This window comes from Ammospiza caudacuta, chromosome Z (genome assembly GCF_027887145.1).
Source record: "Ammospiza caudacuta isolate bAmmCau1 chromosome Z, bAmmCau1.pri, whole genome shotgun sequence".
Taxonomy (NCBI): domain Eukaryota; kingdom Metazoa; phylum Chordata; class Aves; order Passeriformes; family Passerellidae; genus Ammospiza; species Ammospiza caudacuta.
In genome coordinates, this window is record NC_080632.1 from 40482050 (window position 1) to 40494101 (window position 12052).

The 12052-nt window shown below is 34.0% G+C and overlaps 1 protein-coding gene across 1 annotated transcript in view; it reads right to left on the reverse strand.

The window, feature by feature from the left end:
* Positions 1-12052, reverse strand: part of KDM4C (lysine demethylase 4C) — a 249926-nt gene that overhangs the window by 211775 nt on the left and 26099 nt on the right. The window contains exons 5-6 of the mRNA XM_058823279.1: positions 9528-9721; positions 928-977 (exon numbers count right to left, since the gene is read on the reverse strand). Of these exons, the coding sequence (XP_058679262.1) occupies positions 928-977; positions 9528-9721 (244 nt within the window). The remainder of the gene's footprint in view (positions 1-927; positions 978-9527; positions 9722-12052) is intronic.

The following is a 12052-nucleotide window of genomic DNA, read 5'->3' on the forward strand; positions in this document are numbered from 1 at the left end:
AAATGTACACAAACTTTCAGAATTTTGTCCTGATACACAAGATCTAATTATGAACTTTCAATAGCATTCCTTTCCTCTCATTCCATTTCATTAAGCACTCCATTCCATAATTCCTTTAACAGTTATTAGCAAGCTATAAAGCATGGGCAGCCAGGCCAAGAAACATCCCTAGTTATTCCCTTGTTCATAATTTGCACTCTTAATTCAGGAACAAAAATAAAGGAGTACTATTACTGAAAAGAAAACAAATTACTGAGTGAGAATCGTCCTACAGACTAGTAGTTTTTACCCCTTAGTCCTCAAACTTACAACCATCTCTGCTCCTTCTCCCAAACACTTCTGCCACCTCTAAATGGCAAAAGCCAGTACATGCTTCAGCTAAAGTGGATCTATATGCCTGCTCAATAGTCAGCAAGCTGTAAACAAATAAGACTTAGTGTTTCTACACTTTGTCTGCTTACCCCTTCACAGAGGCAATAACCAGGACTCTATCCTCTACCCAACCATCAACTTTGATGAAACTTTTGGAGACTCATCTGTCTTTCTCTGTATCAAATTTGGGTAAAAAGATTCAAAAAGTTGCTGATGAAAAGAAGCTAGGACAAGAAAGAGTAAGGGCACAGAGGAGACAAAAATACTAGCAATGAAAAGCTAACGAACAACAAAATATTAAGCCTCATTTTCATAAGTTTCACCAAGCTACAAGTGGCAGTAAAAAAAAAAAAAAAAAAAAACAAACAAACAAAAAACCAAAGAATCACTTCAATTCTTAAGAATTCCTCAGGGTAATAATGTTGTGTGACTTTTATGTGTCTACAGTATATGTAATAAAACACTAGGTGAGTCAAGAACAACGTTTCTCACTTTCCTCAACCCTCAAGGGCTGCCCTTCAAACACCATACATATGAAAATATTGGAAATCCTACCTTGAGCTAGTCTTTCCAGCCGTTTCCCATGCTCTGGAGGAATAGCATACCTAAAATTGACATAAAGAAAAGGATGAAATGTTTAAAGACATAATTACTACATAATGACTGAAAGTCATCATTCATGTATGATAAATATCAAAGTATACAGGAGTCAAAAAGATTGAAGACTGAAAAATTGCGCAGAAAAAAATATACTAACATCTAAGGAAAAAATACAGACATTGAGTTTTGGGGGGTACAGAGGTTTGAGGAAAACTTAGCTTAGTTCTAGTTTAAATACTATATTATGTAGTTCCAAAATGTTACATTCACTATTTAAAGTCACATACATTGACAATATTTAAATATTATTACATCACCACAATTATAAAAGAAACACACACTTTATTTTTCTTAATGAAATGAAAAAAATGTAAAATAAGTCTAATATCTACAAGTTTCTCTGAATCTCAGCATGCTTCACAAGACACAAGGGTTCAACAGAAAAATATGAGCATTAAAAATCTCTATTTTTTCCTACAGCAAAAGCTGTGGAATAAAACTTGCCCTTGTAGAATCATTACAATTAGAGTTTTAAAGCATTATAGAAATAGACTTTCTTCAATTTACGGAATTGTACATATCTTAGAAACCCACTGTTCTTACAACAGTCTAATTTTTTTTAAATTCCACATGCTGTCTGCAACAATTCAGCAAAAAATACCAAGGAACATATTATTTTTAATGTTCACTGCAGCCAAAAAATAGAAAATTATTGAAAAGTTGTTTCATTTCTGCTTCTCTTTGTAATTAACATATTTTCTGCACTTCATGGACTTACTGAAAGTTTAATTAGGATTTATTATTGACTTTACCTGTTTTAATTTGTGATATAATAGGATTTTGTTTCCGTTATATGTTGCAATAACACTGGATTGAGTCTTCTCTATTAAAAAATATGATTCAGAAAAGAAGGAAATGTATATTCAGCTGTACATTATTAAACTAAGCTAAATTGTAGCCTTTTACTACACAGTGAACACATTTCATTCATCAGCCTTGAAAAATCACTCAGAAAAACAAGCATAAAACATCCAACTACCTCAAGCCGTTATTTGCATACTGTCATGGTTTGGCACTGGCACACTGCCCGTGCCCCCATGAGAATACCCTCTCCCTGGTTTCTGCTGTGAGATGTGACCAGGAATAAGCAAAGCGGGCTCTCACTTAGACATAAAGACGACTTTATTAACTAAACTACAAGAGAGGAAAAAAAAACACACAAGGAAAATTAAAACTTCACAATTATATCTCCTCCCCCTCCCCAACTCTCCAATACAATACATTCCCCAAATCACCAACTCTCGGTCTTGCACCAGTCTTCAAGCAATCAATCCTCAGTTCATCAAGAGGAGAAGGAATCCTTTTTTTTTTGTGCCATGGGCTTCCCCTGGAAACACAGTTGAAACTTCCTGTGTTTCGTGTCACATGGCGGCAGCGCCCGGAGATCATGTGCCATCGTGTCATCTTCCTTCCATGCCCAGTGCTCTCACCACTGCACATGGACCAGGGCTGCTTCTAGGGTTCCTTTTAAGGATGCCTTGTCTCCTTCCAAAAAGGCACAGTCTCTCCTTGGGGCGCCTCTCCCCCTCACATTTTTTGCACCCCCTGGGGCTGAGGGGTACCCACACTGAACCCTCCTGGTTCTGAGGCATTGCCCCCCCTGGAAGCAGTCTCTGTATTAGAAGGAGACAGTCCATGGCTATACAAAAAAAAAAAGAGTCCAGCAAAAATGCCACTCCATTCCTCCCACATCTCTCTCTCTGCCCAGACCTTCATCACTCTTCTAGGAAGGGTTAATGTTCTGTAATGTTTTCATTGTCCACAAAGGGTTAAAAGCTCCTACAAGAGGCTGGACACATCGCTGGCTGCCTCCCCCCCCCCCCCCCCCTTCCCCTCCCTCCCCCCGCAGGCCAGGCTGTGCCGGCAGCACACGATATCAAATTTCAAAATAACAGTCCCAAGCACCAGCGCGCTCTCTCTCTCCATCTCCTATGTATTTTCATCATAGTCTTCACTTGAGTTGTACGGTAACATCTGCTACTCAATCCTTTACTTCTTTACTTTCTGCTGAAATTGCTTGTTCCTCACAGCTAAGACAAGGACAAAGGAATGGAGACAGACAACCTTTGGTACTATGACACATTAGGAGTCCCAAAGTCACTCTTGAGAACCATTCAGGCTTGATTCGTAACACCATTTGTTAGAAAACTGAGCTTAGCACATGTGTGCCTGCCTTTCATGATGAAAGACATGAATCTTGCTGGATTCTTGGTCTACTCTGCATTAAACAAAAAGCTCCCAAATGCAAATGAGCTAGTCAGAGAAATAAAAATTATTCACCCTTAATCTCAACAGCTAGCTTATATGAGAATTTGAACAGTTAAAAGCTCATAGAAAAATATCTTAATCTTGTGTTCATCTTTCTTTTAGCCACATTACTAAACAGCCATTAACATTTGCTTGACTTCTCATATAATAAGGTTAAGTCCAGCGACCTCCAAAGCAAATGCAATGGTAAATCACTAAGAGGCAAAAAGAGTGTTTCTTGGATAACAAGCAAATAAACAGACAAAAAGTTAAGAAAAGACAAAAGGGGAAATGATGATGCTAAGTGCTGCAATGCTGGAGGATACAAGACTCCTGATGAACTTTGGACCTGGTTAACGTAAGAGATTTAATAACACGATGCCTTGGCAAAAGAAAACTGGAACTTTGAAAATTAGACCTGGATTGCAAGAAGATTAAATCAAACGGGTTTACCAGAAAAAGAAAATCCCATTAAACTCTGCAAGCAAGAGATGTTGTTAAATGCATAAGTTTGTGTATGTAATTTCAACCTAACCATTGTAGTACACGTTACTAGTCTCCCTGAAATAGTATATAAGCATTTGTATCCCACAATAAAATCAGATTCTGATCACCAAGTCAGCCTCCCTGTCTCTCACTATTGCCAACAGCTAAGTAGATTTTAATTCTATTAGTTCACAAAGACATACCTGGTAAAGTATAAAGAGTCACCGTTCATTGATACTCCTACTACAAGGACAGAAAAAATATAGTACATATATTTACCAAGTATTGTTAATAAACATCTTCTGAAATATGTCTTAGTTCAGCAGATCAAGAGTACTGGCAACAAGATTAACTACAAATAAGTAATGAACATTATGTCATTAACTTGTAATTAATTTTTTTATATATATGTTTTCAAGATTAATGCTTCTTCTCAGTCGCATTAAAACCAACAAATTGTGGCTTTACTGTTCAAAAACTGCTTAGCCAACCAAGATGATTATCACACAAGCAGCCTTTTCTATCCACCCAATCAATCATTCTCATGTCAGTGACCAGAAACGGAATGTGAAACAATTTGAGTTCCATTCTTCCAAAGTCAGGTGTATGCAGATAATGGTTAATAGCATAAATTTCAAGCAAATTTAGTGTGATGCTTAATATTTAATCAAACAATGCTTAATACTAAACGAAGCTACTTCTCTAAATCCCATGATATAGATTGACAAGGTAAAAACAGCTGATGATTTTGCCTGCAGACTGGTATTTTTAAAATTCAAAAGCTGCAAACCCATAAAATGATGTTGTAAGTAAACATCATCAGTTTTTTTTCAAAATGAACTATATTAATTGGTTTTATAATTGGCAACAGAAAACTTGCGAACATTCACAATACATAAAAATAATGCTATCTAACTCCAGGCACTGAGCTCAGAATCCCTTTTATAAGCTACTGATTTACTTTATTATCTATTTAGGTGGTTAATCTTTATTATACATAAACCTGATACATAACTTTTTAAAATATGAGCAGATTTAAATTTCAGAAACTTAATTTAGGAAGTTAATACATTTTTTTGTTTTGGAATGGGAAATGCAAAAGTCTGTTGCCACCTAAAAATGTTCCTATTTAATCTAAATTTTTAAGAAACAAAATCCTCTTCCACAAGGGAAAAACAAACCAAATAAACAAATAAAACTTCTCCTTTTCTTCTAATCCCTGACCGAAGTTCTTCCACTTTGTGAAGAACATTGAAATTAGCAAATGATTGCTCTGTTTCAAGCACGATAATTCATCCGGATCTGCTAACAAACCACTACATTATTTGATTACAGATATTTTTTCACAACCAGAATCCCTATTTGATTACAGTCATCTCTGTGACTCACAGTATTTCTAATTTTTATAACAGTTTTCAGCAAGAAGTGTGACTAATCCTAATGGAAGCTTTACACTTTAGTCCCATTTCTGCCATACAGGTTTGACTTCCCTGTAGTTTTCTATGTTTATTTTGTTCTCTAGACATAGAACATAACTAGGAAACATGTCCATACCATCACTGGGATGCACAACTTCTGCAGTTACCAAGACTTTTCCACTTATGCTGAACTTTGCATCACCTGGCCAGAATTTGACTAGTTTTTGTCAGCTGCTGATCACACTGAAAGTTCTATTAATCCTTCCTCAGAAGGCTCTGTAAGGACCTAGCTGAACTTTCTAAATCCATTTACCTTATCACCATATTTGTTCTTAAATCATACAATGTTAGCATCAGTCTGAGTATGCTTTTCCTTCTTCCCCTTTTTTGTCCATAATTTTGTCTAAAACTAGTGTCAGAATGCCATCCATTTTTATCCCACCATACTCATAACCCCATCACTATTTCCCCTGCTATTGCAATTCAAAATCTGAAAGCCTTCACGCAAAATGTTTCAAAGACTTTAACAACCTCTGCTGTGTAACTCTGTATCCTTCCTGATTTTTCCACCTCATTAAGCAAGATGAAAAGGTATTGATACACATTCTATACCAGCAAATCCATAAAAAATATTCTAGTCACAGCAATCAAGAGGTAACAGTAAGGTTGCTCAAAGTATAAATTTCATGCAACCTAGAGATCAGATTCCTTCCCATCCTATATCCACTGAAATCACAAATAGAGCTCATGAACCTAAATCCCTGATTTAGTTTAACTGTCACAACAGATTTATTTCCTCTTACAACCTAAATAAACTGTCAGGTTCAGTCTCACTCTCCTAATCCATCTAAATTTGGCTGTCTAAGCATTCTCTCTTTAACAATCTGGTCTCTTTTTCTTGATATAGTCACAAAGATGGAACTATCTCCTCTTTCTGTAGCATTTATTCCTACTTACTTTATGACTGACCAACCCTGCAAGGCATTTTGTGATTTACGAAAGACATTACCAAACAGGAGAGTTTTTTAACATAATGTATTGTCTTTTGCCATTTTTAGTCTTCAGAAAAGCTAGGAAGCAAAGACCAGACGGAATGTCACAGAAAACATACAAATTGATATGTAAATTATTGTTTGTATCAGACTGCAAGTTTTACCTGTGCCCCTTTCAAGGGGAAGTAAAAACCTAGTTCTTAGCTCAGAAAAGAATTCAGGCCTTCACCATCAGATGTAAAAGGTGAACGAAGTGAGTACAATATTTTAAAATATTACTTTCTAAAGTAAAACAATTAATTCTCTACACATCTTTTCTTCTTTAAAATAAAATAGGAAAAAACTGTCCTATTATTATTACATTTTAAATACCCACAGTGCCATGAAAATAATTACCTACTGCCTGATTAAGAAAATCTTCCTTATATTCATTATTATTCTTCTTCAAGAAGATTTATATCATCTCAACACTTAAAAAAAATTCAACACACTGTTTTTCACAAGTCAGGTAACCAGAACAAAGAGTAAGCCTTGCTTTCAGATACTTAATAAACCCCAGAATTGTTTTCAAAAAATGGGAATGTCTTACTCAGATTTTTTATTTATAAACTTACAATGTAAATTGAAGTATTGTCTATATTTTACCCAAGGATATAGTACATATATTAATAGTATAATATTTCTTCGAGTAACAAAAATCTGATCTCTGCTAAGCATTAATTTTCAAGAGCACTTTAACAGCTTAACATGACAAAATTCTTCAAAGTATTACACAAAACAAAAATAAATCATCTTAAGACCTATACCCCTGAAACTATAGTTACAATAGAAAAAAAAATTTAACAACAAATGCCAGAGTGAAGGAATTTTTAGTATTAGTAAGAGGTTTATAAATCCCATTACAAAAAACACCAATATCAAGAGATAACTGAATTAATAACCCACACTACCAATCACACCAATGGTTTGTCTTGCTAATAAGAACTTTTTCTAATAATAATTTTTTCTAAGAAACTGAGATATAAAATGAGGTAGCATTTGCAAGGTACCTTTGCCCTAAGAATGCAAAGAGAAAACTGCAGTAAAAATTCTTGCCTAATAGCAAGTAAATTTAAGTCTCTTTCCAGTAAATATTTCCCCACCATACTCAAATCTCTTCTGACCTTACATTATTCTATTTCAGGGCTTTTACGTTTAAGTTCCTTCTTCTTTTTTAAGATATTGCCTCTTTAGCAAGTTAAGAAAAACCTATAAAATTAATGTATGTATTATGTTACCCATACTATGTGTTACATAAATATATACATAAACATCTAAACAGCTGTAATCCTAATTTTGTAAATTATCAGACACAACTTCCTCCCATGTTTCACTGGAGGCAGTCAATGAATTAACTGCTATACATAACATAGAACTACAGACTTCTCTCTGTAACACTTGAAGTAAAAGTGTTGACAAGATGCAATGCAAGTTAGCCTATGCCCAAACACTGCAGAAAGCTTCACATTCTAGCCACAAGTTCTAATTGTGACTCCCAGATGGAAATGGCTGTCCTTTCACAATTCAGAGAAAATATATTGCATGTTAGCTCTCTGAAAGAACAGTGCATCTGTCTTGAAGAACCACATGTACAACCAGTAAAATCAAAAAATATGTATTACTACTATGTATGTCAAGTTATATTGCTCCACTAAGGATTGGCAAATCAGTAGAATTAAAGAGCAGAAAATATCTTTCATAAGTATCATAAGTATCATTCAGCTCCTATCCCACTTTCTTGAAAAAAATACTATACTAATACCACGTTAACACAACACATTTTACTGATAAATGAACTTTGCATGAATTACAGCATTCCTCCAGTAACAGAGACATGTGTAACATGTGTAAACAAATCTTTAACTGTTTTTTGTTCAACTTTTTGATAACGCTGCATTTCTTAAAAATATGGGCCTATGTGGTACAGAAAATGAATTTGTATCCACCACTATTTCTTCAAAATATGAAGAGGATGGTGTTTAATGATTTTGTTCATTAGAAGCATAAAAAGTATCGGTAAACTAGAAAAGCATTTATCCTGTTATCAACTCATACCTCCTTCAAAAATAATTAAAGAAGCTTTCCTAGCTTCTTCCCATTGTATCTAAGGAATTCAGAGTTTAAGTACTCTACTGTTTGGAATTTCACAATATGCAGTGAGTTTTTCTTCAAACAGCACTTTTTAAATTCCTAAGAAGCAGAAAACAACTTTATGCAATCATATTATTTACAATTGTCCTATCATCTTCGAACATTCTGGAATCACCTATCTTTACATACATTTTTTTAAAGATACTGATGATATGGTTAACAAGACTTTCTGTATGTTTAATTCAAAGAAGCAACCTCACATACCTAAGTATATAATTTATCAATTTCAGACATGGACCTGCTTTACTACAATAGGTGGTATTCACCTTCTCTGCCATAACTCAAGAGATCCATTACATAAGCAAAGCAGGTAAACATAAGGCACTGATCTAAGAGTGAGTACCTGACCAATTTACCACATTCACAGAATAAATACATTATAGGTATTTGAATTTTGTATGGGTATAAAAAAACAGTGATGTTTTATGGAATTACAAGCTATATATTTTCTGTCCACGTTCAGATGACTAGAAACTCCAAGAATTGAACTATGCATAACTTATCTTTTGCATATCTTTCTAAACATTCTACACTCTCTTCACAGATATTCGGAAAAAAAAAAGATTTTAAGAACAAAAGGAATTTATTTGTCTTATATACTCGGGATACAGGTATATCACAGTGTATTAAACCAAACTGCCTGTTAAAGCTGTTCAACCAAATATCTAAGATTACAGAGAAAGGACAGTAGAAGTTTCACATACAGGAAGTACCTTTAGCTCTGAATCTTATCTCCTACAGCTGAGTTAACTGTACAGAATATGACTCTGATTCAAAAAAGCAATTAAATACATGTTAAATACAAAATATGGTACATAGCCCCAAAAGGCAACACAAGCAAAAACTGATTTCAAAGAGCTCTTTCAGAAGTTCCTCAAATACACTTGGGGTTCCCAACATATTAAACTTCTCATATTGTATATTTCAAATATTTTTCTGTTGAACTCAAATAAGTCTTATGTACTCATCTGTCTTTCCCTTTAAAATAAAAGAATATATCAGTGTGATTTCACAGCATTATGAGCTTAAAAAACCCCTCACTGAATTACTATCTTAGCTTATTAGTAAACCTTGCCACTGTGAATCAACCATAACCCATCTGTTTGGTTTAGTCAGCTGAAATAAACAGAAGTCATCTTAAAAAAAAAAGACAAAAACTTGCCATGACTTTGGCTCCCCGAAATGGAGATAATTAATACTGTAGAGATCCATGTCCTCAGTGTGCCATGCAAATGTTGTTTTCCACATGCCAAAATAAAGATATGGAGTATTTACACCTTCAATAGAAATTCCACACTCTTCTCCTACAACATCCAATATTGTATTGAGATGGCCAATATTCCATTCCTCAATACCCTGAAAAAGATACATAATAAAAATATTACTAAGCTTATAAAGCAATGCAATTTCATATAACAGTCCCAGTGAAAAGATATACACTTGATGTAGCCTTTCAAAAGACTGTAAGCATTTTAGAAGACAGCTGAAATTACTCGAAAAATTCTCTTGACCTTAATCAGTATAAGATCAGGTTATAAGTCTGAGATGTTCAGAGTAGAAAGAGAATATAAAAAGTTCCTATCTGGTTCACGATTTTAAATCAAATCTAACATGAATTGAAACACCATACTACATTTCTGTACAGAAACATACAGAAAAAATAGAACTAATAGCTGCAGACAAAACCTTCAAAGAGTTGATAGCTGGAAGCCACTAAGTTTTACAGGACCTATCTATGCTTTTTTGTTACTTACAAAGTAATACCAGATAGTATGAAAAAATCATTTAAAAAATTATTTTACATGCATAAATTTACCATTTCTCTGGAAAGTTTAAAAACCAAAGTGATCACTTCACTTCAGATGTATTTCTAATCATACTGATGTACTGCATAAGAAATATACAACAGAAGAAATCTATTGATTTCAGGGGATTTAAGCTGTTTCCCTATGTTATTCCCCATAAAATTCATATATTAAAAGTCATTAATAAAGAAATACATGTAGCTTTTGTTGCATTCAGATTCAGCTGCAAACTGCAATTCTAATTTCAGGTAATACAGCCTGTAAGAGACAGTATAAACAAGATCAAAGCTACAAAACTGAGGAGAAAAAATTAGACTTCATTATAACAGCAATTATTAGCACCTCCAGGGAAGACATTAGCTGGTGCTCAAGCACTCAGAAAACCAAGAAATATAATCAAAACTATTAAAAACTCAATTCAGACAAGTTTTATTGGGAAGACAGCCTCTAAGGACACTCTTAAGCATGAGCTGCTCTACTCAATCACTGAATCTACAGGTCTGATAATCTTACTGGGGTACGAACCGATGGCAGACTGCAGTCCTGATGCAGCTGATTAAGATGATGATATTTAATAACTGGACAGCTGGAATAGTAACAATACCGGCTAAAGCAAGAAGTCAGGAAAATTTAATATTCTCAGTTTTGAACTGTTTTCTGAGATTTTTATGTCAAACATGTTATTATGAAGCAGCTAGAATTGATAGACAAGAAGGTAAACTCTGTATGAGTTGAGACTTCTCACTAAACAAGCACCTCTAACCGCCTGCTTTGGCTATTTCATTTATTGAGAAATACTAAGTTACTTGGAATTTTACAAATGAGTAACAATGTTTATAGAATTATTTAATTTCAAACAGTATTTTTTCTTCTTTTAAAATGGAAGCCTTGGGCATGTTGCATTTGTGAAACAAAAAGGCACTTGAAATTTAAAAAGTAAAAAAAAAACAAATTTATATCCCAATAAAAGAAAAAACACCAATCTGAACTCAAAAGAGTAGACACTTGTAGAATCTGCACCTTTCAAATATAAAAACTGGCAGCAGCAAGTTAATACAGCTGTAAAATAAAAAATTTGAGGTAATAATTTTTAAGTAATAAGTCCTCAAATTAATTTAAAAAAAAAATTTTAAATCAGAGGAAATTTATCCCTGTTTACAATTTTGCAGTTTATTTGGAGAAACATATTAATACAGCAAAGAGCAATGATTTAACCACAGATACATATAGTGGATTAGAAGAAAACAAGAAATACTTGGAAAAATCAACTGTTAACCTAAGTAGCTACTCTGACAGTGGCTAAACAGTGTAAGTACTGTAGCAATTTGCACTTGAAGGTTTCTTCAGACAGAAGATGTGTTATCTTTCTATTTAACAGTATTCCATGGGCTTTTTTACCCATTATTCGTCCCATCGCAACATTTCACCCATGTAAGATTCTAGTAACCCTAACATCTTGAAATCTTACTTTTCTACTAAAAATTAAGTAATAGCTAAGAGAATTTTTTTTTAAACAATACATCTCATCCTTGCACACTATGTGAAATCATATCACAACTAGTCACAAGCAACCTGCTGGTGGATCTACCCTCAAACAAAAGCAATTCCTATCATGGAGATCAATCCTAGAACAAATAACTTGCTTCAAATACCAAACAAACAGTAACAACTTCTACACTCAAGACAGATGAGCTACTTCCTTTTCCTAAAGACTATTTTGGACAAGTATTCTTAGCCCGAAAGAAAATGTTCACTGAAACTGGCCAAAACACTAAAATCACACTGATTAATTTCAACTCCTCCTACATTCCTTAGACTTAAAACAATAAATCAGTTTCATATTTAGGCCCACACAGTTATAAGTAATTATTATAAATTATTA